At 46.1% G+C, this 27,247-nt stretch overlaps 1 protein-coding gene and 1 non-coding gene across 5 annotated transcripts in view, besides 1 other annotated feature; both read right to left on the minus strand.

Annotated features, from left to right (window-relative positions):
• Cdkl1 (cyclin-dependent kinase-like 1 (CDC2-related kinase)) overlaps positions 1-27,247 on the minus strand; it is a 46,030-nt gene that overhangs the window by 6,821 nt on the left and 11,962 nt on the right. For 2 of the 4 annotated variants that reach the window (XM_017315203.2, NM_183294.2), the window contains 5 exons: positions 17,413-17,534; positions 8,111-8,183; positions 5,221-5,311; positions 4,459-4,659; positions 2,138-2,220 (listed from right to left, as the gene is read on the minus strand). In XM_017315203.2, the coding sequence (XP_017170692.1) occupies positions 2,138-2,220; positions 4,459-4,659; positions 5,221-5,311; positions 8,111-8,183; positions 17,413-17,534 (570 nt within the window). The remainder of the gene's footprint in view (positions 1-2,137; positions 2,221-4,458; positions 4,660-5,220; positions 5,312-8,110; positions 8,184-17,412; positions 17,535-27,247) is intronic. The other 2 variants (XM_011244176.3, XM_011244177.3) reach the window with 1 other exon arrangement.
• Positions 5,422-7,275: an enhancer, noted in NCBI's record as "VISTA enhancer mm122". NCBI's record gives its function as "enhancer in: heart[7/9]" and the evidence as "EXISTENCE:transgenic organism evidence [ECO:0001131][PMID:17130149]".
• On the minus strand, positions 11,848-11,957 carry Mir681 (microRNA 681). Its single transcript, NR_030450.1, has one exon. It is a non-coding gene; the product is annotated as a microRNA 681 (primary transcript).

Below are 27,247 nucleotides of genomic sequence, written 5' to 3' on the forward strand. Positions count from 1 at the left end.
TTCTGTCCACAGGAAATTCCTTGTAGGACAACCTCTGGGAGACAGGAGATGCTCTTCACGTTTACAGAGTTTACAGAGCCGAGGCCGCTGCTCAGGCCGCGGCCAGGAAATTGCTAAGGGATATTTGGTGCACAGCTGGGGATGTCCAGGTCACAAGGGAGCAGTGGGTCACTTCCCATAAGCCAGGTGCTGTTCCTGCCTCTCCATCCCAGCGTGACCCACTTTCCCTGAAGCTGGTAGTGCATGTGGGAATCGGGAGCTTTGTTGGTGGGACAAAGGCAGAAATGCAACCCAGAGGCCAGAGGAGGAACTTCCATCTGGAAACTGAAGTGCCTGTTCCCATCTGAAAGCACTTTCTCAGACGGTAGCAACTTGACCTCACCAAGCTTAATTATGCCTTGAAATTCTATTATTACTCTATTCTTTGCAGTGCTAGAAACCCACCAGGGCCTGCTGGGTAAGTACTCTACCACTGAGCTACACTACCTCCCCACTAAGTTATGAAATACTTTTTTACTGCATTATAGACCCATTAGAAGATATTTCAAAAATGTAAGAGCAAAATAAGAAATGAAAGTAGAATCTCCGAATCTCGCTACGAAGAGACAAGCACTGTACACTGGACATAGCAATGCACACCCGTGACCCCAGTACTTGAGAGGCAAGAGAATCCGGAGTTTAAGGGCAGTCTAGATTACCTCAAAAAATAAACAGAAAACAAAAAGAGAAAGATAGCCGGGCGTGGTGGTGCACGCCTTTAATCCCAGCACTTAGGAGGCAGAGGCAGGAGAATTTCTGAGTTCGAGGCCAGCCTGGTCTACAGAGTGAGTTCCAGGACAGCCAGGGCTACACAGAGAAACCCTGTCTTGAAAAACCAAAAAAAAAAAAAAAAAAAAAAAAAAAAAAAAAAAAAAAGAAAGAAAGATAATCTCTATTTATCAAATGTTAAAAGGTTTGCATAAGATGTGGCATATGCCTGTAATCTCAGCCCTCAGGATCATGAGGTTGGAGAATCAAAAGTTCAAAGCCAGGGCTGGAGAGGTGGCTGATCCAGTAAGTTCCTGCTGCTTTTCCAGAGGAACAGCACATAATTCTCAGCTCCTGCTTGCTGGCTTAAGACTAGCTACTAGTAACTCCAGGGGATCCAGCTACCTCTTCTACCCTCCACAGATACCCGGCATACAAGTGGGGCACAGACATATATGCAGACAAAACCACTTATATCCATACTCAAATAAAATATTTAAAAGTTCAAAGCCAGCCTGGGCTATAAGCTGAGACCTCATCTCAAGGAAAAGAGAAAGTAAAATTTTGCATGATTTCCCAGAGGTTCCTGTCTTTTTTATGTTTATATGTGCATATATATTTTATTGCTTATTTGAATTATATTAAATTATACTGTTTACTACTATTAAACAGTATATTTACAGTATAAATAGTATAAAATATTAAAATTATACTTTCAATTCAACAACCTGTTGTAGACTTTTCCAGATGGATGGATACAGATCTAATTATGTTTATTAGCCCCAGGAGAGCTACTGCACAGATATACTTCAACTTAACCTCTTCCTGAATACTAAAGGCAATAATGTAAACACTATACCTCTATACCCTTGTCTAATGGTTTCATTGGGACACATTGTTCAAAGTGGGTTGGGGAGATGAGCATTTAGATTCTCTCCGTCCTTCATAAAGGAGCGTCTCCCCCACATTGACCATACAGGAGGAGAGGCAGCAGAATGGGACCGTGGTGGTGTTGCTCCATATTCTGGAAAGCGAGTTGACAGGAGAAGAGAAAATTTGGCCACTGCTGGGGGAAGGGAGCTGCTTGCACGGGTGAGCCAATGTTTGGGCTTGCTTGAAAGTTGATTGGCTCTGAGCGATCTATGTTCAGTTGACAACGATTAAGGACTGGTGTGACCAGGGCAGTCCTGCTTTCCTGTCCCACAGGCTGGCTAACCTCTGTTCCCAGGGACTCCTAAGTTTGAACTGAGGCCAGGAAGGATCTCGCTCAGCACCAGCTTGCTCCAATTTTCTTCATCACGATTAGACTGAGCCATGGCCTCATATGTGAGTAACTACCAAAACCCAACTAGCCTGATCTAATGAGCCACCTCCAAAATGAGTCACTCACCATGTCTTCAGGGTCTGGAATTTTCACCCCACTGAAGTATTGATTCATGCTAAATACTTGCTGGTGCCTGGGAATGAGGTCCCCTTTGGACAAGAAGAGACAGAAGTGAGTGGGGTAGCGTAGGAAACACGGGGCTGTGCTTTCCCTCCACAGCCTCGTGGACCTGTGCCTAGAGGGGAAGCATCCACACAGCACAGCCTACACTGAGTTCTTCAGGGACAGTGCCTCGTGTCAGGCACAGAAACTGAGAGCGTCAGGGTATTTGATGACTCCAAACCAAAGGAGCTAACAGGAAGGTCCTCTGTCTCTGAGGAGTCCATTTCCAAATTGGAATCGTCTTTTCCCGTGTTGCTGCTGATCTCAGAAACGTTGTCGTCTAAGGTTTAGGGGCGCTTACCCTGTGAAACTCTGAAAGAGGTTCCTGTCCAATGCAGCTCATTCTGTAGCAATGGCAGCCGAATGAGCTGATGGTGGCCTCATGTAAAGTCCTAGGGGTATCACTAGGAAAGACTGGTTCAGGAAACTGCTTCTCTGGGCCACAAGTGGCCACTTTCTAGAGCAGAGAAGCAGAGGCCTGAGAGAAGCAGAGGCCTGAGAGAAGCAGAGGCCTGAGAGAAGCAGAGGCCTGAGAGAAGCAGAGGCCTGAGAGAAGCAGAGGCCTGAGAGAAGCAGAGGCCTGAGAGAAGCAGAGGCCTGACAGAAGCAGAGGCCTGACAGAAGCAGAGGCCTGACAGAAGCAGAGGCCTGACAGAAGCAGAGGCCTGACAGAAGCAGAGGCCTGACAGAAGCAGAGGCCTGACAGAAGCAGAGGCCTGACAGAAGCAGAGGCCTGCAGCCAGGGCCCTGTGGTACTGAGGCTCTAGCCTCTGACTAGATCGTCTTGAGTGACCAGTGCTACTCGGTTCAGAACTTTACCTCTCACTCAAATCCAGAACCTTGCTCTAGTTTGGATAAGCAAGCAAAAACACAGCCTCTAGGGTGTTGATTCCTATGTCTGAAAACACTGTAATGAAGCCCCTTAGCCCCTAGCTTTAAAAATGAATTACAGATACACACACACAGTAGAGACATATGTCCCCGAGCTGTCAAAGCCTCCCCACTAGGGCTGGAGCGGCAGGAGAGTGCCCTAAAGCCACTGGACGGAACAGCCAAGGAAGGCTGAGTGACCCTGCGTGAGCTCCAAGGAGGCTCCAATGTGCAAGACATTGGTGGAGACGATAAAAACAGGAAACACCACCGGACCCTGGTGACGCACACCTTTAATTCCAGCACTCGGGAGGCAGAGGCAGGTGGAATTTGAGTTCAAGACCAGCCTAGTCTACAGAAGGAGTTCCAGGACATCCAGGGCTACACAGAGAAACCCTGTCTCAACAAACAAACAAATGGAAATACAGTCTCACCCTCAGGTGGCCTTCAGTACTTTGGGAAGACAAAGCTCTATGGTGATTGCTGGTAATACAAGAGTTATGGAGCAGAGAAAGAGTGCTTTAAATGGCGTTCCTTAGCAGAGTAGAATCTAACTCCTGGATTCTGAAAACAGCAACCACTAGTTATGGATCTCTTTTACTGTACCCTCCTCCCTTTTCTCTTCTGTCCTTCCCATTGCCCTTAATTGTAGGAGGGGGGCACGGTGAACAAGACTTTCTTCTCGACACTTAGAAGGCTGAGGTTCTTCCTCTACGGTAATCTGAATAATCCAAAACTTGTCAGGCAGGCTGCAGTAAGGACATCTGGATGAATCACCTCATCCTAATGCAGGCTTAGCATCCCTCATTAAAAATTCTGAGACTGAGTGCCAACATGATCCTACAAGTAGGAGATGCTACACTCGACTCCAAGTGTCATGGTCAAATGCGGGCACGCTAGAACGATCATATAACCAGCCTTTAGGATATGGGAAGAAATGAAATGAAACATAAATGAATTTTCTGTTTAGACTCGGGTCCCTTCCCTTACATACCACATTGAAACCTCTAATGTCACAAACACTAGAGTCCCAAGCCGTCTGGATGAGGGATGTTCAGCTTGTAACATGGAAGCCGCCTGTGACCAGCTAAGTCCTTGCAGTAGTTCTGTTGCCAGGCTTAACACATTTAGAAGTTAAGAGGATCTGACCTAAGCTTAAGAGATTAGTCTATATATCCTGGACAATTAGTAAATTCCCAGTAATCATTAAGTCTTGTCATTTGAACAAACCATAGACACTTTTAATGGAGCCATTTCAGCGAGGCTGAGAAATGTCTGTTTCCTAAAGGTGTCAGGTAAGCAGGGGGTGTGGGAGAAGCGAGCAGGTTCTCTCAAAGTCAGCGGAAACCACTTACCCAGGGTTTTCCTTATCAGGTAGAGCTGATCCACGTCAGATTTTCCTGGCCATAGAGGCACTCCGGACAGTAACTCAGCAAACACACAGCCAATTGCCCAGACATCTACAGGGGGACCATACTGCGTGTCTCCCACTAGCAGCTCGGGTGAGCGGTACCACCGGGTGGCCACGTAGTCCGTGTAGTAGTCACCTGGTCCAGCTGGCCGGTGCAGAAACGTGGAAAACAGATCAGTGGAAGCCCGGAGTCAAAACTGAGCAGGGAAAAACCTAAGAAATGAAGCTTTTCCGAATCACCATTCTCAGTGCTAGCTGCTGGTTGTCATCACTTGGCTGTAGGATGTTTTAAATTACTGATACTTGGGCTTCCTCCCGGCCCAATTAATCCGAACACTTGGAGAGGGCCCAAGGCTACCCGCATACTTTTTAAAAGTTCCTTGGGTGTTAATCTATAGCCAAGATTAAAAGGCATTCATCTGAAGTATTAATTCTGGTAAGTATTGTTTGGGGGGTTGGAGAAGGCAGGAGATTAGCAGGCTTTATAATAACTTTTGTGCTACAATTTACATATAGCATACATATCTAAATTGTTGTGTATTTATACATTTTTCAAGTTATATTTCATTACAAGATTTGGCAGGAACCGTAATTTGTTGCAAGATTATTCCCGGGGCAGAATACAAGAACCAGCTTTCTGTAGTATGGAAACCAGCTGTCCCAGCAAGAATGTTCCTTTTACATTGAAGAAGCCGTGGGTACTCACTGAGAAGCCGTGCGAACCCAAAGTCACAGAGCTTAATGGCTGACTGTTTGGTGATGAGAATATTTTCCGGCTTCACGTCTCTGTGTATGCACTGGTTAGAAACAAACAAACAAACAAAACAAAATGTCATGAAGGTGCAACTCTAATATCTGCCACGAGTAAAGGGCTGGAATATTTAGCAGATATTGGATATATCAGTTTAATCTGCCATTGACCTGTTGGATACTAAAACAGCAGACTAAAATAAACCTAGTTCCATACCTACAGACAGAATCATTTCAAATTCTTGAGTGGCCACAAAAACCAAGAAGTGTGATAGGAAAAATGACTGTCAAGAGCCAGACTCAGCAAATAAAAACACGTGAGATACCTAGTTACGTTTGGATTTCAGATAAACGACTTTTTTTTTCAGTGCTGGGCATCAGTCCAGAACCTTAGCCGAGCACGCCACCTGACCTCCACCTCCAACCCAACTAAAATGTTAAGTATATCTCAAACAGTCTGCATTAGAAAAAGGAACTTTATATTTAACTAGGCATCACCCCTAACCTGCCTGCTGTCTATGAAGGGGGAAAGGACCGAAAGGCTTTGAGGCTTCAGCCTGTGGCAAGAACGACAGACAGATTGGAGCAGAAGCCCGGTTCACTGGAAGGCGGCTTGCTCGCTCGGTAAACAAGACAAGCCCTGGGCCTGCTGAGATAAGCTGGGAGAGAGAGGGCTGGAAGCTCGTGTGCCTGCCAAAAGATCGCCCTTCCAGCTCTGACATTTGTCCTGACAAGATAAACAAGAGCTGGCTGCGGCCTCGCCGTCCGGGGTGCGTCGTGGTCGCTAGGTGTCAGCTCTGTCCCACAGCACAGAGGAGCCCAGCGGGAGACTCTTGCATCCTGCCTCACCCGCTGGTATCAAGCTACATTCTTTAAGAGGGTGAAGCCACTACCAAGAGGAGCGCTTGAGGACTCCCACGGGACTTTCTTATTAAATGACAATGTCTTTGATAGATAGACAGATAAATAAATAAATAAATAAATAAATAAAATCTCTTAAGTCAACAACTTTTAATCAACGGTTAACATTTAAAATTGAGTTGGGACAAAATATTACTCCGGGTTCTTTGTGACCCCTCCCTTTTCCCAAGGGTTTTCCTCTCTGCTGGGAAACGCTGGGTCTTTCTGCCGCCCCAGTGACTGTTGGCCTGGAGCCTGCAACTCTTGAGGGTTCCTTGACCCCAGAATCCGGAAAGAGGACAGAGGCTCTTCGTGGGCGCAGCAATTCCCACTCCAAGGGACTTTTAGGGCGAGAGAGCAACGTTAGTGTTTCCCATCAGCATTATTATTCTGGAAAAAAAAAATGGAGGCGGGGTGGGGTGGATAAATTACCTTATAACCTACCTATCTGGTTCTCAGTAATCGATGGCCCTGGGCTCTGAAGTCTTTCACCAGCCATTTTGCATTTTGCTATAAATAGGTCCTTCCATGAATGTCGTGATGACATATGGGCAGAAGGACTCAGAAACAAGAATGTGCTCCACCCCCCCCCCCTTTGTTTGGGAATTCTTTCCAAGCTCAGCACCCTCCCCCCATCAGCCCCCCCCCCCCCCAGCACGTGGAGCCCAGCAGCGTCTGCGGCTCTCCAGAGAGCTGTGGTATGCACTGTATTTATCTTCACTTTCCTCAGATCTCCCCCACCAGGGCTGGCTGGCGAGCTTTCTCGTTCTTTCTGCCCCCTCCTCTCCCCTTCCCTCTGTATCCTCCAGCCCCACTATCTGTCCTGCCACCCTTATGCTGAAACTTGTTTGTTGGGAAAGTGCTAATCACCGATCAAAGCGTCTAGCATCCACTCGTCCTGCCTTAAAATGACTGTTTTCACTGTAAGGAGTCAAACCCAAGGCTTCATGCAGGCAAGGCAAGAGGTCTAACCATGGAGCGACACTCCAGCTCTGATAAGGATTCTAGGCTTCCGATAATGAAAGCCAAAATAATGACTGTTCCCGTGTTTTCTCCTTGTAAGCAGCTTCAGGAAAACTTACTTGGGGCAAGCTCAGAGGGGATTTAACCCCTCGGGCCTGGGTGACCAATAACTGGAGTCCAGTGAAACTCTAAAATTCCCTTCTGGGATTTTGAGTGTTTTTAGTGGTTGGACTCTGATTCCACCCCCCCACACACACACCTTTTTCTTTTCTGCTATATTGATTAATTGGTTGGTTGATTGATCGCAGTACTGGGAATCAAACTCAAGGGCTCATTCATTCTGAGTACTTGACCACACAACTGGGAGCCAGCCCAGGAAGCTGGCTTCCATGTGTAGAAAGGGGGCAGCTCTGTGTGGGGTGAGAGAGGAGAGCAGATTTTTCAGCATCTATGAAGCCATGTCACATGGGCAGTCTCCTACAGTGGCTCCCCCCGCACCCCCCCCCCCGCACCCGGCCCCCCGCCCTCCCCCCAGTCCAGCTGTGGCAAAAAGGACCAGACGCCCATTTAACACTCCTATCTCACCAGGGCAGACACTAGGACTTGGCGCCTAGGACTCCACCCATTGTAACTGCAGCAAGCATCTGGAGTTACCTCTTCCAGTTCAAAGTCTTTTGGGGAAACCAATCCAATAATACAGACTCTCTAAGTAAATGGGGTTCCTTCTTCCTCACATTTTACAAATTAAAAACAAAAACCAAAAACAAAAAACGACTAGTTTTTTTAAAATGATTTTTATAATGTATGTTTCCATAAGATCTGCCATCTTTAAGTTCCTTACTCCCCTCCGCCCCCAGGCTTAGGAAGATTTTCATGGAAAAAAACGTATACCCACAAAGGTGGGGTATGAACTTTGAATAAGGCTCGGTTTTGGCTCAAGAGAAGAAGCCACCTGGGTGTTCAAAGGGGGTCGGGACACTTACGTTATGTTTATGGCAGAAATTTACAGCCTGCAGTGTCTGCCAAGTTATGTTCTTCACGAGAGGCTCTGGTACCCTAATAAAAACAAAAGAAACAGCACAAACACATTCTTCACTCTAGCCATGGACCTCAGCTCAAGAAACCCAATCCAGACGGGGGCAGGCTTTGGGACTGAAAAATCCCGGGAGACACAGCCTCCTCTGGATCCACAGGCCATCAGCCCACAAATCCAGTGTTGAGAATGTGTGACCAGCATGCTGCTGAGTTGTGGGGAAAGCAGGTTAACAAAAATACAAACTTGGATTTTAAAAACAAAACAAAACAAAAAACAGGGAGGAACAGTGAAATATTTCAACAAATATTTATGACCTGGGACTGCCTGAAATTTGAACTCCTCAGTTTTTTTCTTTGTCTTGTTTTGTTTGTTTGTTTTGTGTTTTTTTTTTTTTTTTTTTTTCCGAGACAGGGTTTCTCTGTGTAGCCCTGGCTGTCCTGGAACTCACTCTGTAGACCAGGCTTGTCTCAAACTCAGAGATCTGCCTGCCTCTGCCTCCCAAGTGCTGGGATTAAAGGCGTGCGCCACCACTGCCCGGCTTGTTTTGTTTTTAAAGAGAGGGTTGAAGCATGGTCTTGCTAAGGTGGCTCCAAGACCTAAAATTCGAGATCATCCTGTATTAACCTCCAAGTGCTGGGATTACAGGCTTGCACCACCAAGCCCGGTTCTATAATGAGGCCCTTGCTAGTTAATATACAGCACAAGAGATGGCGATGGCGTGCTCTGTGCTCCGGTTGCTCCAAACCGTGGTCCTGAAGCAAGGCTTCTGTTTGCGTGTTCAGCATTTCCAGATGCCTGAGTCACATGCTTTGTTTGTTTTCTTGGAAGGGAGAGGAAGGAGATTTTACTGAGACAAGGAGGAGGTTTATATTGCATACCATATAACTAAAGTTCAAAGTAACTGAAGACACAGAAAAGCATCGTGTTCTTTTCCCACACTGCACCTCTCTTCTCGTCACCCTCACGCCGTGCTTCTCTTTCCTCTCCTCTGTCACAACATCTAACCGTGCCAATTCCCCAACTCTTCCGCACAGATTCACTGCCGATTTAACCAGGACAGCCGAGCCCTGCCAGATGCCATGATGCCGTGCGCGCGCACGAGTGTGTGTGTGTGTGTGTGTGAATTGGGAAAGGGCATCTCATGGAAAAGCAGGCTACTGTACAAGACAAGGGATGATTAGAAAGAAAGTTGTTCTGGAGCAGAGGCTCACCCTAAAGCTGTAGCTGTCTGTGGTACCCAGTCCCAAACAGGGCTGCCTTGTCTGGCCTCAGTGGGAGAGGATGCGTCTAATCTGGTAGAGATTTGATGCACCAGGGTTGGGGGCTACTCAGGGGTGACCCCATCTTCTCAGAGGACAAGGGGAGGATGGATGGAGGAGAAGTTTCACTGAAGGGGGAATCGTGAGGTAGGGCAGCGCTTTGGATGTTAATTAATTAATTAATTAATTAATTAAAAAAGAGTTGTTTGTTTTTGGAGACAACCCCTGGACACACATGCTAGACTTATTATTTTTATGAATCAAAAATTAAATGGTGTTGTGGCCCTCAGCCAAAATTACTATGAAGTGGACCAGGGAGGAAACTGTGTAGATGTGTTAAAGGTGATCACACAAAGTCACTTCTGGCCCTTGGTAGAGGCCATAAGGCCACTATAGTCACAGACCAGATGTGCAGGAAATCCTTTCAGGCAAATCAAAGGATGCTTGGACAGACCCAGGGACAGCTTGCCGGAAATGGAGAGGCCACCTCCAGGAAGAATGGGCAGGACATTTTTGGATTGGGATTGTTTTCAGGCTTGAGATAGCTTCTCACCAAATCCTCATCCTTGTTCTAGTGACACGTAGGCACAAACAGCAGGAAAAGTCACCTGTCAGAAAAAATGACCTAGAAACATACAAATAAGAAGTAGGCTTTAAAGGGTCCTAGCACCCATCTTTTGTTCAGAAAAATGAACCGTGCTTACTTAATGACTTTCTAAGATAAAGCTAAAAGTGCCAGGAAACTCCAGTCTCCAAAGATATGTCCCAAAATAAATAACACAAAGGGAGTATTTACAAATGAATTATGATTCTGTATCCTTAGTGTTCCCCTAATGCTGAGCACAGTATCACACCATCACATTTCTCAATGTAGAAACTGTTCAAACTACACGGTGTCACCTGGTAGCTACCTATTTCCTGCCTTTATTATTTCATTTCTCTGTAACATGGGAGCCTCAGATTCTAAGAATCTTCTTAGCTAAAGCACACTGAGATCATACCAGGACACCAGTTTTCACTATTGGGGAAAGGAAGAAAAATAGTATACTCTGCAACATCAGGAGAAAACTGGAAGAGAGAGAGAGAGAGAGAGAGAGAGAGTACACATATGTGTGTGTACCTATAGAGGCCAGAAGAGGGCATTGAATCTCCCAGAGATATAATTACAGGTGGTTGTGAACTTCCCAACGTGGGTCCTATGAACAAAACACTAGTCCTCCGAAAGAACAGCAATTGTTCTTAACTACTGAGCCATTTCTCCAAATCCACAAGTAAACTATTGAGTGCTGAGACTCTGAGCCTGCTGTCCTCGCAGGCTGGGAGACAGCTGGCAGTCAGTCACAGTTGGAAGGCTGAAGGCAAGCTCAGGGGCACAGATCGGAAGGTTCTGATTTGGTGTCCCAGTAAGTGGCTCAGCCAGGTAACTAAGTGCACAGTGAAGCTTGGGGCTTCCCATAAACAAAACCAGAGGCGATATGATGCTCAGGGGCAGCTTCTAATAAAACTGGGGACTGTGCCAATAGTGGTACAGACTCGTGATTCCAATTCTCTGGAGGCTGAGCCAGGAGGATCTCAAATCAAGGGCAGCCTGGGCTACATAGCAAAAGATTGTCTCAAAAAAGCAACCAGGCCTTGTTTGCCTGGAAGGTGACTAACCACCTTCCAGGCGAGCAAGGCAACCCATCCAGGTTGGAATAATATGATGTACAAGTTAGGAAGGCTGGAGGTTGTCTTCATCATACCCTCTGCCTTCTGCCATCCTAGGTAAATTATGAAAATCTGTAATACACTTAGATGTTTTGGGAAACTTGGGGTGACTGGGAAGAGCCCCCAGACTGAGACAGATCTTCCTCAGCTGTAGTCTGTGGTGACAAGGCTAAGAAGTTTGGTTGGCTTCATAGTGTGTGTTTCTATGTTGACAGCAAAATATGGTCTTGCTCTAGGGCAGAAGGTAGAGGGACTGGGGCAGTGGTAATGGGAAGAAGCCAGTTCCCTCCCATTCTTTCCTACCCCAGATATCTCCCACTGGAGTCCTGCTCAAACATATGCTCTCCCCTCAAAGGAATCACCAATGCACCAGAGCATGGCTTCTGAAAGAAGTTGGTGTCTGGGTCTTTTCCACCAGGCAACTGGGTGACTGAACTCTAGACAAGCCATATATCATTTTCTTCTAGGTAAGGAGTGCTCAGAATTTGACAGTCAAGCCTGGGGCCCCTGGAACTAGACTCCTGAAGAGTACAAATCCCCAGACCTACACATGAGGCCCTCAAGAGCCAGGTAATGCGTTTGAGAAAAGTCAGGCATGGGTGTTTGTTCCCTTTATCCTCCAACTCAAACCAAGATGGAGGGAACTTGGGAAGGCACACCCTTCCACTGGTAGTCACGTGGCCCTGTTTGGGTGAGGGAGTTGTCTTACTGAAAGCTACAACTGTCCCGCTGGAGGCCCTGGACTGCGAGTGAACTGAAACCCATCTACCTGCTTAGGGAGAGTGATGAGGACAGCCACACTCTGGAGCTGCCTGCCAGCGAGGCTGCACTGTGCTCTGAGGTTGTTGCTGTTGTTTGGAGACAGGGTTTCTCTGTGTAGCCCTGGCTGGCCTGGAACTCACAGCAATCTGCCTGCCTTGGGAAGTTTGTTTTATTCCAGAAACACAAAGGACTCCTCATTGCTTCACTTCTGGGGGTTTCTAGAGGGGGAAGGATCGTTAGAAATATCTACGCTAGATTTCTGAATGACTATACTACCCTTTTACCAATTAGAGACAGGTGTACTTGGAAAAAAAAAACAAAGGTAAACCCAGAAAAAGGAAGACAGGAAACCCAGGAAGTAAGGAATTCATCTGCAGAGAAATGCAGGGGAAACCGCAGGTGAGCAGCAATAGGGGGCCTAGGGGGACAGCTGGACAGCAGGCCCTGACACAGGGAACTAATGGCAGGATGCCACAACAAAATAATAAATAAATAAATAAGTACATACATACATACATACATACATACATACTAGCAGAGTCAGATGTGAGTGCCCTGAAGAAAAGTATGAGAGGTCATTTTGAAAATGGAAGAAATTATGGCTAGGGTTAAAGAATGTTAGGCAAATTAAAAGGTAAAGTAGGTATTAGTTTTAGGAAAAATATGATAAGAAAGTCAGGTGCAGTGGTGCCGCACGCCTTTAATCCCACTCGGGAGGCAGAGGCAGGCGGATCTTTGTGAGTTCGAGGCCAGCCTCGTCTACAGAGTGAGCCCAGCACAGTCAGAGCTCTATAATGTGACTTGCTAGTATAAGTATTTGGACAACTGGGGTAGGGAATTGGAGATGTGATTTAAGAGAGTGAAATCTTCATCCATCAAAACTGGGAGTCTGCGGGCGCTGGAGAGATGACTGAGGCGTTAAGAGCACGTGTTGCTCTTGTAGAGCACCCAGGTTCAGTTCCCAGAATCCCCAGGATAGTGCATTAGCATCCTCAACCTCAGTCCCAGGACACAGGTACCCTCTCCTGCCCTCTGAGAATACCAGGCACACGCACGGCACACACAGGAGCAAGATACCCATACAATAAATTAAGTTTAAAAATAGGAAGCCCACAATATCCAAAAACGTTAGGAAATGTCAATATCCCACTTTTTGTCTTACATTATCCGCTAATAATCTTAGGAGGGGGTTTTCACTGAGGCTCACGAGAGCTACTCATTTATCGTCTTCCTGACGTGAAACGCCTTTACCTGGCTTTTGCATCAGGAGAGGTGGACTCAGAGCATGACTTGGAAGTGTTTCCTTTGTACTTTCCTGGAGTTTGGATCGGGTTGCTATTCCTTTCTTATGCATTTGATGGACTTCACAAATAAAATATTTGAATAACAGAACCCAAGTTGGCATGGTTATAAGGAAAAATGTCTAACAGTTCACATCTTGGGTGGCAAAGTAAATTTGTTTGGTTTGGGGAGAACCTTAGTTCAAGAACTTCTAAATCGAAAGTTAAGAAAAAGGAAAACCTATTTGTAGGGGGAAATTTACGGTAGAATTATTGATCAGACCAAATTGCTGACAAGTTCTTGAATCTTCAGGGATGGGGGAAATGGCTAGAAATAATGCAACTCAATGTAATGGCTTACAGTAACCATAGGTCTAAAGGTTATATTCCTGTGTATATAAAAGACACACGAAAGTGTCCTAATGCAGCAGAGAACTCGTTCCAGAACACAGGGCATGCACTGCTTTCTCAGCAAGGCAGCTGGCAGACTGGCTGCTGTGGCCATGGTCTCTGGACCTCCAGACATCTGGCTTTGTCAGCATACCAAGACAGTAGCCATGGTGCCACAACAAGGTGAGCGCCAAGCCAACCTCCCAGCGCGGTACAAAACAGCAGAGCAGCTGCTTTCTCATACGTGTATAAACTGTGTCTGCTGGCTTAGTGCCAGGCGATGGATAAAACCAGTTTACCATCTTTATGAGGAGAAACGGATTGGGGTGGGGGTGGGGAAAACATGACTCCCTTTGTTGTCACATTGAGGCACTTTGGCTGCATCCATGCCCGCTTCTGGAGAGAGCCGTGTCAGTAGATATAATGCCTTTAATATAAGAAGTTCTTCTATTTAGGGTATCCCTGCTTTCCCCCCTGCTCTGTTGTCATGGTTAATTGTTGAGTATCAACTTGACTGCATTGAGGGGGACCCAAGAAAACTAGTGAAGCCCACCCCTGGCTCTGTCTGTGAGGGCTTTCCCAGTGACAACAAGAACACAAAGGCTCCGTCCTAGCGAATGGATGGTTTCATTAATCGATAGGTTTAAACTTTTGAGTGAACTATTAGGCAGGAGTGGAACTGTAGAAAATGGGCCTAGCTGAGGGAAGTGAGTCACTTGGGACATGCCTCTAAAGGGTAAATGTTGACACCTCTCCCCCCCACCCCCACTTCCGATTACTCCTCTCTGTTTCCTGGTTGTCAAGAGACAAGCAGTTTCAGCCTATCACAGGAACATCACGATATCCTTCCCTGCCTCAGGCCCCCAGCCAGAGAGCCAGTCAACCATGAACCAAAGTCTGTGAACTCATGAACCCAAATAAATCTTTCTTCATAAACAACTGTTTCTCTCAGAGATTTGACACAGTGTCAAAGAGTCTTCACACGCATGCACGCACACGTGCGCGCGCACACACACACACACACAAGTCCACCTATCTGTTTACGTCAGAGTTTTATCTGCCATGCCTGGTTCATAACTCCTTCCTGAAGGCAGGCCATAGAACCTGAAACATGCCCCACCCCCTGTTTCTGTCACAGGGATGGATAGCCCTGAAGAAAGTAACTCATCTGTCCTTGACCCTGCTCATCCCCAGTGGCCCTGTCCCCTATTCTGGAGGAGTGAGTGTGTCACAGATAAGCCAAGAAGAATCTCAACAGACAAGTCTTGCTGAGTTCCCCATGCAGTCAATTAGCAACTTTGTCTTCTCACAGGAGTCCCCATAAGAACCCGAAAGGATGGCAGCCTTTGGAGAGCCTGCAGAGAGCCAGACTTATGGGTCTTCCTACAGACAGCGTACCTACAGAGGGCGTGGACTCCATACACCCTTTCTCATACTGTATGTACCCCGTTTGTCCTTTCATCTGTATCCTTTGTAATAAAGCAGCAAATATGACAAAATGTGTCCTGGAGTCCTGCATGCCGCTGGAGTAAACATATCAAACCCAAGGATGATGTAAATTGTGGGTATCCTGATTCATGGGCAATAATCGGTCAGAAGCAGAGGTAAAATAGCCTGGACTGTGACTGGCATCTAAGGGGAGCAGACAGTCTTGGATAGCTCAAGTCACGAGCATGTGGGGTTTGCTGCTGTGTGTGTGTGTGTGTGTTTGTGTAGACAGCGTGTAGACAGCGCAGGTAGAGAGCACAGGCCTCGGGGGCTCTAGCTGGCAGAGTGGGAGTGACTGGTGTGTGTGGCCCAGGACAGGAGGACCTGGGAAAGGGAAAGTGCAGGCTGGACACAACCACAGCTTATGTAAGCCCATGCAGTTTTCCCAGAAGAAGGGAACTCTTAAAGAGAAAACTAGACATAAAACCTATTGAATCTCTGATTGGCCAGCTAGAATGATGCTATTATCCCAGGAGCCGATTGTGCTCTAATCAGGACTGAATTAGATTAACGGACACCCAGCTAGCTGCTTTCTGTTGCCCGATTAATCACTTGCTTGTTACGTGGGGGAGGTTATATGCCACTTGAGGTTCCAGAAGGCTTCTGTGTTGGTTGTGGTGTAAAACAGAGGGAAATGAGCCCAGGCTGAGTAGCCCAGCTCACCACAGTGTCTCTGCTGTACCATACAGCAGGAGCAACCACACTAGCAAGGTCTCATTGAGCACTACTTGCAAGCTGCCAAAGGAGCAAAGAGCAGCACAGGAAACGCTCTCTTGTTGCAATGCATAATTCCTCTGTGTTGATGACTTTCTGGAGGGTGGTGCCTACCTTCTGGAACATGAAAAGCATGCTTCATGGACATTAACAAGCCACAAGCCACTGTAATCTCATTTACAGGAGGTCATGGCGGATCTTAGGTAACCAATATCACAGGGCAGAACAAGCTCTTGGGCAGAGCTGAGAAGTATCTCATCCTCCAGCCGCTGGAGGAAGGACATCAGCAAGGCCCTGCCCACCACTGTACAGCTCTGAGCTGTCAGGCATTCTCCATGTTTCCCCAGCCAAAGGCAGACCCCCACCCCCACCCCCTTCCTCTCCAGGAACGGAGTAGAAGAATCCCACAGCACAATCGGCTCCTGGGATAATAGCATCTTTCTAGCTGGCCAATCAGAGATTCAATAGGTTTTATGTGTAGCTTTCTCTTTAAGAGTTCCCTTCTTCTGGGAAAACTGCATGGGCTTACATAAGCTGTGGTTGTGTCCAGCCTGCACTTTCCCTTTCCCAGGTCCTCCTGTCCTGGGCCACACACACCAGTCACTCCCATTCTGCCAGCTAGAGCCACCGAGGCCTGTGCTCTCTACCTGCACCTGCCTCAAGCTGAGGTTTTGTCCCTTGTAACAAAGAAGTCTCGACTAATGCAGCACACTAAGTACTTAGCTTGCATTAGGTTTTTGATGGCCTTAAATGTCCCTTTGGGTGCTGGAGAGATGGTCCAGAGGTTAAGAGCAATGACTGCTCTTCCAAAGGTCCTGAGTTCAAATCCCAGCAACCACATGTAATGAGATTGGATGCCCTCTTCTGGTGTGTCTGAAGACAGCTACAGTATACTCACATATAATAAATAAATAAATCTTTTTAAAAAAAACAACGTCCTTTTGGTGATTACTTTTGTATCTTTTTCTCATCTATTTATCTATCTACATATCTATCTATGTATCTATATATCTATGTATCTATGTATATATTTATGTATATATTTATGTATCATCTATGTATGTAGTATGTATGTATTATGTATCTAGCTATCTATCTATTTATCTGTCTATCTAGAGGCAGGCTGGCCTCAGACTGGTGATCCTCCTATGAGCTGGGATCCTAGGTGGGTGTCACCATACTTCAGAGAGGTTTTCCTCTATTGTCCAAGCCACTGTGCTTCCCTAATCAGACACAAAGTATCTCCTGTCCTTGTCCACTGCTTCTGGAGAGGCTGAGATAACTTCAGTGCAGAGACCTGAACCACAGAAGCCAAGGTTCTTTCATGGTACTATACCACGTGTGCTTTCTTCGTTAGAATGACTATGACTTATTTTACAACTGTTCTGGAAATGTCTCAGCTTTCAGCAGCAGAGACATGTCTGCCACTACTTTTGTTCACTTGTTTGTTTGTTTTTGAGACAGAGTTTATGGCTCAGTATGGCTTCATTCTGTCAGTTCTCATCTTTCAATCTCCCAACTACACACACTACCATGCATGGTTTTTTACATAACTTAAAAAAAAAAAAAAGTCCCCGAGGCTACTTTCCCCTTACAAACGCTTGTGAGCTCTGTCACCTCTGTTTTCTAGTAAGGGGTGGGCCACTCACCCCCTCTGATACCGATCCAGCTCGTGAAGCACCGTGTGGTCGCAGTACTCGAACACCAGGTGAAGCCTCCGCTTCCTCCGGAAGACTTCCAGGAGGTTGACCAGGTTGGGGTGCTTGAGTTGCTGAAATCAGAAGAGGCAGGGTGGTGAATATGGGCTGTGAGAGTCTTTCTCTGGGTTCCAGCCAGTAGAAATAAAGGTGTCCCCCCTTCATGAGGTTCACTCTCTGTGTGGAAGGAGTCTGAAATCATCGCCACCTGAGCTCTCTTCACAGGCTGTCTGTCAGCGACTTAGAGACCAGGGCCTGGGTACTTTGTGACAGCAGAGTTCTGAGAAGACTGGCTAGGGTGAGGAAATGCTGACGGGGTTGAGTTAGACGAGCTCAGCCTTCAAGGCTCTAGTTAAGTATCCTTTCCTGAAGAGTTCTCCCAACTGTGTCTGTACCCCTGTGTCAGAATCCCAGATAGCTCAGATAGCTCTCTCTGACAGTATTAAGTAGTTAGTAATGGCTACTGTGTAATCAGTAACTATTTTCACTTAGCCATTTAGTGTTCTCTGGTTTTATGGATATCTATAGATAGAATAATCTAGTTCTCTCTCTCTCTCTTTCCCTCTCTCTCTCTCTCTGCAACAGGGTCTCTCTATTATGCAGCTCTGTCTTTCCTGAACTCCCTATGCAGAATAGGCTGGACTCCAACTCAGGGAGATCCATCTGCCTCTACCTCCTGAGAACTGGGATTAAAGGCATGTGCCAGCATGACTGGCATACTTATCTTTTTCTAAATAAAAAAGAAATTTGCAACAATACACAAACAGACACACACACACAAAGACACAGACACACACACACAAAGACACAGACACACACACACACAGACAGAGACACACACACACAGATACACACACACACACACACACACACACACACACACACACACACACACACACGAATGCACGAGTGTCATTGCCTCTTTGTAGTGCCCGTTCTTGCTTTGTGACCAATAACTACCATTAGTGTCTGTTTTATTATTGTTTAATGATTTCTAACATTGGCACTTAGCATCTTTTTTTTTCCAAATAATATTTGATAGTTGCTACTTTCCTTGTTCTTATGGAAAAACACGGGACGAAAAGCAGTGTACAGGAAGAAGGATTTATTTTGGCTTGCGGTTTGAAGGGATCCAGTCCACAGTGGCAGGAGTATGATATAGCTGACACCATGGCAGTCAGAAAGCAGAGAATGTCACAAAAGGGGTCTGGGCAATAGAACCTCAAGTCCTACCTCCACTCACCTGTGACCCACTCTCTCTTACAAGGCTCCAGTTCCTAAGGGATTCACAACCTTTCCAAACAATGCCATCAGCTGGTGACCAAGTGTTCAAGACTCAAGAATATCTTGGAACGTTTCACACTCAAACCACAACAGTCGCTAACAGTTTTCCTCATGGATTTTATAGTCAAGTGTTGTCTTTATCACGTTAACTTTTCTCTCTCATTAGAAATATCACGAGAAGTCAGGTGGAGGTGGCTCACGCCTTTGGTCCCAGCACTTGGGAGGCAGAGGCAAGTAGAGTTCAAGACCAACCTGGTCTACAGAGTGAGTTCTAGGAGAGCCAGGCCTACACAGAGAAACCCTGTCTCGAAATACATAATAGACACACACATATTTGAGAATATCCAAGTCCAGTGACACGTAGTAACTCATATTTAAGCAATGATAGCAGTAGTAAGAAACAAATCACTGTGATCTATTTTCTTTTTCTTTCTTCCTTCCTTTCTTTCCTTCCTTCTTTCTTTCTTTCTTTCTTTCTTTCTTTCTTTCTTTCTTTCTTTCTTTTTTGATCCGTTTTCAGGACGAGGTGTATTTAGAGCTCATTGGAGATTCTCAGATAAGCAGGAGCCACTGGCTGGCAGTTGCACCTACTTGTCTAGGCATTCTTCGTTCATCCTAGGGCTGAAGAGTCACAGGCTGTATACATGTGACTGAGTTCACATCCCAGAAAACAAGGGAACAGTACTCGAGGGGTGCAGTTAAAGAAGCTTCCAACATGGCCACTGCATTAGGGGGGGAGGTTTTTACTGTACATAGAGAGAGAGGACATCCAGAGGCCTCTGGAAGACTCTAGAGCAGACAGAGAAAGAAACACCCTGGGCATGGCCAGGACTCGAGAAGTGGGGAAATGAGAGTAGTGGAGACAGGGACAGTGAGGGAGGCAGCAGTGGAAAATGGTGGGTTATAAGGAGGAGGAGTAGCTTTGGGAGGGAATCCCAGAGCTGGCGCTACCAGGATGCGCTAAAGGGCACATGTGACTAGGGACTGTAGAGCCTGGAGGCCAGCATAGGCTTTTTTTTTTTTTGGTTTTTTGAGACAGGGTTTCTCTGTATAGCCCTGGCTGTCCTGGAACCCACTTTGTAGACCAGGCTGGCCTCAAAGTCAGAAATCCACCTGCCTCTGCCTCTGCTGGGATTAAAGGTGTGTGCCACCACGCCTGGCCAGTTTGGGCTTTGATATGCAACCTAGGGGCATATGTCAACAGAGAGCCATATGTCCCTATTGCTGGAGGCAAGGGAAATGACTCCTTCTGGGAGTCAGGAAGGGAAACCATTTCACAAGTTCCTGAGGAATGCTGACTCTTATCTAACCACCAGAAATCCTCTGTAGTCTAGCTTGAGCCAGGCCTAGATACATGTCATCCTGGACCCACACACTGCCTTTTGCTGTTTAGGAAACAGGAGTTTCATTGGGACCTGAAAAGAAATCTCAAGCTCCAGGATATACGTTAGAACTGTGTTTCTCAACCTGTGGGTCACCTAAGACCACTAGAAAACATAGATATTTATGATTCCTAACAGTAGCAAAAAATTTAAAAGGAAAAACTTAAAGCATTCAAAGACCACCCATATTTGCATTTTCTCTGGGCTAATGCCCAACTTCATAAAGTTGTAAAATAAACAGCTTTGCTGTCCAGATTCCTGTATTCTTATAATAAAGAGAGGATCATTGTTCTTCCACACCCAATCCATCCCTATGACTCTTTTCATTTGCAAAATTGAAACATTGTATCTGTCAAAAAACTCAGCACAGAAGAGCAATAATTCCTCATATCTCCCTATACCACAGTACCTCCTTCACCCATCCCCTTCTCCTGATAAATACCAATAACAGACTGCTCCGCTGTAGCAAGAAAGGATTTGACTCAGGCCGTTTAAGGAATTCCTGCAGGGCCCTGTGGGCTGAAAATATACACTTTCTTCTAAGCCACAGGAAGGAAGTTCAGGACGCTGTGATACAATAGCCCTTGGGTTTCTGAGAGCATTATGGCCCCAGAGAATGGTTCAGAAGAGGTAAAGATGGACAAGAAGGGAGAGTGTGGGCCTTCTGACATGTAAGAGATGATAGGCCTTGGACCAGCATAGACACTAGAGGGATGGCAGAAAAGCTCTGTTTAGAGATATTTTGTTACCATAAATCAGCGTGTGGCAATGAACTTGAGTTGAGAGACAAGGGAAGGGAAGATATGGAGAATGAACAAAGATGTGTTCAATTGAGGGCCTGCTGAGGTCAGCAGAGAGAGGACGAGCAGGTCCAGAGGAAGAAACTGCTGTTCTTGGTCCTTCCATTTCCCAGGATGTACACACATCAGGTTAGCTGGAGCTAAAACTGAGGATAGCATCAGAGAGCCCACATATGCCGTGGTGGAGCTGTAGGAAGAGGTGTGCCAAGACAGGGAGAATCCAAAGAACCCAGAGAGATGAGGGGTAGACAGAGAGAGAAAAACAGGTCCCCAGTGGCAGGAAAGAAGAAGAGAGCGATGGCGCAGGTGGTCAGCGGCAGCAGGGGCTGCTGGAAGGTCAGGTGGGGAGTGCTGAGAGGCGTCCTGAGGACTTCCCATTCGGGGCTTTTTGAGACCCATTGTGGTACCCCTGCAAGGGGTGGTGAACCAGGCTGTGGTGGACTTGGCATCTCAAGCCACCTTCCTTCTCTGTCCATTAACTCATTGGCCTGGGGTGTGGGGTTGGGACAGGAGGACACTTTGGTCCTGAATGTGGTTCACAATCTATACCCTGTAGCTTTGAATCTCAGCTTCAATAACTGTGGATGTTTGTCTATGAGGGCTCTCAGGTGTCCTTCCCATGGCCCACAAGCTGTGTGAGGGCTCAGGGTAGCTATGAATACAGCCCACAAAACTTCATGAGGTCATTTGTTTGTTTGTTTGTTTGTTGCTTGTAACTCTGTTGTGTAGTTCCTGAGTATGAATTTTATAGATGTCAATACTGTGTGTCGTGACATCAGAAGATGGGACATGCCTGGGCCTTATTTCCACATTAGTACAGAAGGGAGTTTTTGAATAACATGCAAATTAATTAGATGACAAGAACCAAATGTCACAAACAAGAAATGTGAATACACAGAACAGATTGAATTGCCAAATATACTGCAGAGGTGTTGCGGCTTGTTTAGCCATAATTGCTCCTGGTTTCTGGGAAACCAGGAGAAGCCACAGCCTCAAGCTTGGTTTTATTTCTTGGCATTCTCTCTCCAGCTGGCCCAGTCTGGAAGATCTTGATTGTCCTTTTTAGGTCATTACCACTGTCCTGCGAGAGGCTGGTCAAGTTTGGAATTTCTCTCTCTCTCTTCTCTCTGATGTTTTCTGTTATCGTTGCTAAGTGAGACACTTTCTCTGGCATAAAAAAATTCTTTTAAAAATATTTATTTTTAGCCAGGAGGTGGTGGCGCACACCTTTAATCCCAGCACTTGGGAGGCAGAAGCAGGAGGGTTTCTGAGCTTGAGGCCAGCCTGGTCTACAAAGTGAGTTCCAGGACAGCCAGGACTATACAGTGAAACCTTGTCTCGAAAAACCAACACACACACACACACACACACATATATATATAATTTTATGTTTATGAGTGTTTTAAATATATGTGTGTGTGTGTATGTATATATATATATATATATATATATATATATATATATATATATATATGCGTACTGTGTATGCATACATACTGAGGCCAGAAAGCACTGGCTCCCCCATTACCAGAGTTGCAGACAGCTATGAACCAAACTAGGTCCTCTGCAAGAACAGCAAGTGCTCCAAGCTCTGGGCCATCTCTGCACCCCAAGACCCCTGTTTGTATGTTAGGATCCCCTCAGTTGAACTTGACCTGGTCTTCACTTGGTTTTTCCCATGAAGAGCAGAGTGTCACATGTCCTTCCTGGATGGCTCCTGTGTGTGTCATTGGTACCTTTCCTTCCTTTGCCACCCACCTACTTAGATGAGCTCAGGCCCTGCCTCCCTGGAGGTCTGTTGGTTAGCTTTCCTTCTCCACAGAACTTTTAAGACTTTAATATTCATTGCCAACACTTAATGATCAGGAAATGTCACTTTAAAATCCTGGTCCCAAGGCTGCTCTGGAAAATGCTGGCAATCTGGCAACTCCAGGCCAGTCCGCCATCGCTGTGGCTTTAAAGAGCTTGCTCTGAGAATGGTGGTCCACTTCTGTGAAGGACCTTGTGCTTTTGTTTGCTATTCTCCCCACCTCTCCCTCCCTCTCACCCTGTGAGACTGAGGCCCAGTGAGACAGCCCATCTCACCACTCTCCTATTACTGATCCCAAATATTCGAGGAAGTGAACTATTCCCGGTACACATTTCTGCCTAAAGTGGGAAAATCCACAGCCAATAGAGATGACAGCACATTTCAAGACCAATAACAAAGAGTATGGCTCACCATGACGAATCATTCTTCAAAACCTGCCTGGTCCCCTGAAGGTATGGGCTTAGTGATCTCCTAGAGGGTCCTTAGGGGCCACATGTTTTTAGACTGACCAGTATACAGTTCACTGTGTCTGTGGTCTTTCTTTCCCTCTGGCTGTATTCTTTGTGAGTGAGTAAGGGCATGTTGTCCTTGTGTCTGTACTTTAGGGAAACACATTGAACCTTTTTCTTCAATGGTTATTATATATTGGTTTTCCTTTTTAAAACCTTCTTCTCCTACAACTCTGGTAAATAACAAAAGAGCAGAAAGTGGGAGTTGTCCCAGTAGAATGGTTTTTTACAATCCTTTAAAATTGTGGACTTAAACTCTTTGGTCTCCTAGACATTTTTGGAGGGAATCCTTCCTCAGTTCCTATCCATGCAGGATGGAAACCGTAGGCTCTTCTCCCTGCCCAGAGCTTTAAAGTGATCAATCCCAGGACCTTCTTAAGGATTATTAAACTGTCATACAAGTTTCAAGGGTCAGAGGTACTGGGGCTTCTATGGGTTTCTCTCTCTCCTCGTTCTCCTGTCCCCAAGACTAATTCCCAAACTACTAACAAGTGTGTGGTTCCATATCTCAGATTCTAGCTTCTGGGGTGGAGGAATGCACTGAACTCAGGAGTGGCGTGAGAAGTGGGCCCAGCTCCATCTACAGAATGCACTGTTGGTCTGGATCAGCTCCCAGTTACGTGGTACTCATGACAGATGGGTGGGCCCGGTGGAAGGTAGGTCCCATGAGAACCAACACAAACATGAATGCCCTGACCTGCGTTGGTTCTGGATGATATACAGGTGGCTGTATAACAATGGTGGCATAAGAGAAAGATGGAGATGTGATAATTATAGGGCGTATTGCATGACCTGGCTTTTATTAGTTCTTTTAAATCATTAAAAAGGAAAAGAGAAAATGACAGGTCAGGCTTAGTCACTTGACAGCTTTGTGTTTGGGAGGTGAAGCATTTGCTAACCGTAGTCTAAGGGACTTTTGTCCCCTATAGAGAGGCAAGACAGACTGCTGAAAACACTCCACTTTCAAAGTCCCGTGTCCCAAAGGAGACAATATGTAGTCTTAACAGGTCCCTCAGACTACAGTTAGAAGTAAGGTCAGAAAAGAGAAAGACCTGTGACAAGGGATTAGTGATGTTTGGGTGATGAGCCTGGAAACCCTAAGTCCTAACGTTTCCCAAACCCTCTGGACTTGCAGAGGTTTGCACACCAGCAAGGTGAACCGAAGCTGCTTCCACAGTTTGAAGATCCCTCTCACGGTTCAGGTGCCTCTGCAAAGAACGGTCATCCTTTTTAAATGCAGTCCCTACTCCTCCAGGCCAAAAGACCCGGCTAGTTACAAAGAAGCAGACTGAAGAGGACCACAAGGAGGAAGTACCCATCTTCAGAGAACAAGACCTGGCTCATCTGGGCTAGCCGGAATCTTGAGAGGCTTGGACTACCAGCACAGTGAAATATAAACGCTGCACGTTTCACATTCATTGATGGAAGAGCCCTGTTCCATGGCTTGGGTTTAGCTCCTGACCAGGGCAACCTGAAGACAGTTTCTGTTTCTGGCACAGCTGTCTAGAGGTTGGGCTTTCAGCAGATAAGGTAGCCACACAGGAACTGCCTTGGCAGAGCCATCAAAGGAGGAAGGAATTAGAGAACTGAGGAGGTAGGAATTCTAAATTGGTATGTTAGGTGGACCTGCAGAGCCCCGCCCCCACACGTGATCGCGTTTCCTTTGAAGGCCCTGAAAATACTCTCTCCACTAAAGCTCTGCAAACAGAAAGGTTGTTGTTGGCCTGGAGGGTCCATCCACCGCTGCTTTGGGTGGGCAGATCGGAAAGCATTGCCTTTATTGTATTGCAGTTGCCACCGTGGGAATTAGCCTCTCTGCTTCCAATGAGAACAAGATTCTAAAGGGGCCAACATCAGGTGCCCAGGGTGGCATATACGGAGTGCAGTGAGAAGCTAGGCCAGAGCACCTCACTTCACAGAGCTCTGAGCCAACCCACACAATGCCCTGGCATAGATTCCTGAAGGGGAGGTGGGGCACAGGCTCCTGCTAACGTGTTAGCTGATTTGTAGTAGCAGAAAGAATTGAAAGATAACAAAGCTGATGTTGACACTTAAAATGGAAAGTTGCAGATCTTCTTGCAGCTTCCAAATCAAAATATAATTGAGGAAGGACCCTGCAATGTCACCACGGCCATTCCTAAAGGGATCTGTGACCACTTGGTAAACACATGAAGCCATTGGCTCTGAGGCCTAAGCACCCCGGCCTCAGCTTCAGTGTGTTCTCAGGGCCCCAGGCTGGAAACCTGACAGCCAGTGGGATGAACAGATCCACAGAACCGCCCCGAGATCATCCCCTCCACTCCCAAGTGCGAATTCCAGGTAGATGCTTGGCAGGTTGCAAACATTCATTTCATAATCTTATATGGTACGAGAGGGACAAACAGAAACCCTCAGAGCTGCCTACCTTCCTCTCAGCCTAACCCTGGGCCAAACAGTCAAAAGGAAAACACCATTCTTGGGAAACTGCAGTTGGGGCAGTCAGGGCTAAGGATTGCCCATAGGCTTGCTGGAGGCCCCACAGAAGGACAGAATATGCCAGCCTGACTCTCTGACCAGCTACCTGGCCTGAGATCTCCTCTGGAGCCTTCTGAAAACCCAGCAGGCCAGTGATGTGTGCAGTGTATTTAGCTGTTTTGTTGTGAAAAATACCATGAAAGAATTATTAGTACAACCATGGTCACAATGGGGAACAATGGAGAGCTGGCACGGCCAGGGTACCTTGCTCTGGCAGTTATAGTGGGAGGTAATGCTGGTTGGTTTAGAAACCCCTACCTTCCATTGTTCCAGCAAAAATGGAGAGCAAGTTCAACGATTTTCAGAGACACAATTTTACTCACTGGTATTTTTACTAGAGGGCCTTTAAGGTTAATAAACAATAAGGAAGGATAATGATTAACAAGAGAATATGCCTGTTGGAAGCAAAATTGCAGCATAAAACATTAATCCTGCCAAATGTACAGCTGAATTAAAACATTTTTTAAAGTCTAAGTGAAAGGCACGCCCCTGACCCAGTTAAAAAAAAAAATTCCATTCTACAGGAAAATTACTACCTTCAGGTGTGGTTTGGATATTTTATAACTACATGTAACACAGATGGTTTGGCTAGGTCTAATTCTTGTAGGTTGGAAATAAAAAAAAATAATTTAGACAGGAAAGAAAGTCGTAAGATAACTTTTAAAATCATGATGAATTATACAAACCCTCATTTTGAAAGCCTAACATTATGCTACATAGCAAAGTGAGTATGGTTATAATTATCTAATAATGATTATCATTCAAAATAATACAATGAGAAAATTTTTTTAAAGTTTTCATCTCAAAGACTTCATGAATATTTGGGGCCCAGGGAGAAAGCACAGTCAGTAAAGCGCTTGCCTTGTAAGCATAAAGACCTGAGCGCAGTCCCAATAACCCTAGGGAAAAATCAGGAACACAGCACCTGCTTAGAGTCGGGCACTGGGGAGGTAGACAGGAGACCAGACAGCCTCGCCTAACCAGCGAGTTCCAGGCCAGTGAGAGAACTTGCCCGAAACATAGGGTAGATAGTGTCTGACAAACAATATCCAAGGTCGTCCTCCACCTCCACATGTCTACAGGTGTAAGCACGCCTGCACACACACACACACACACACACACACACACACACACACACACGCACCCTCACATACTCACACACAAGCATACCAAGTAATAGCAAATATTTGAATGGATAGGTATGCCAATTGCCTTGCCTTGACTATGCCACAACATAAGCATATATCAAAGCATCATACCCATGAACTATGCAGCTATTATTTGTCATGAGATTCAATCCTCAGCACATATAAACATCAATCTATCAAAAAATTATTTGTTAAAAATAATTTATCCTGCCTCCTCCCGTCCTGAGGTGTTTGATTTTTCTGTGTGTGACATAGGACACAGTGTCTATGGCACCAACAGACTAGGGGACGAACGGGCTCACTCTCTTTGTGGCCTCGAAGATGGAAAGGTACCTACTTG

Source organism: Mus musculus, chromosome 12, assembly GCF_000001635.26.
Source record: "Mus musculus strain C57BL/6J chromosome 12, GRCm38.p6 C57BL/6J".
NCBI lineage: Eukaryota > Metazoa > Chordata > Mammalia > Rodentia > Muridae > Mus > Mus musculus.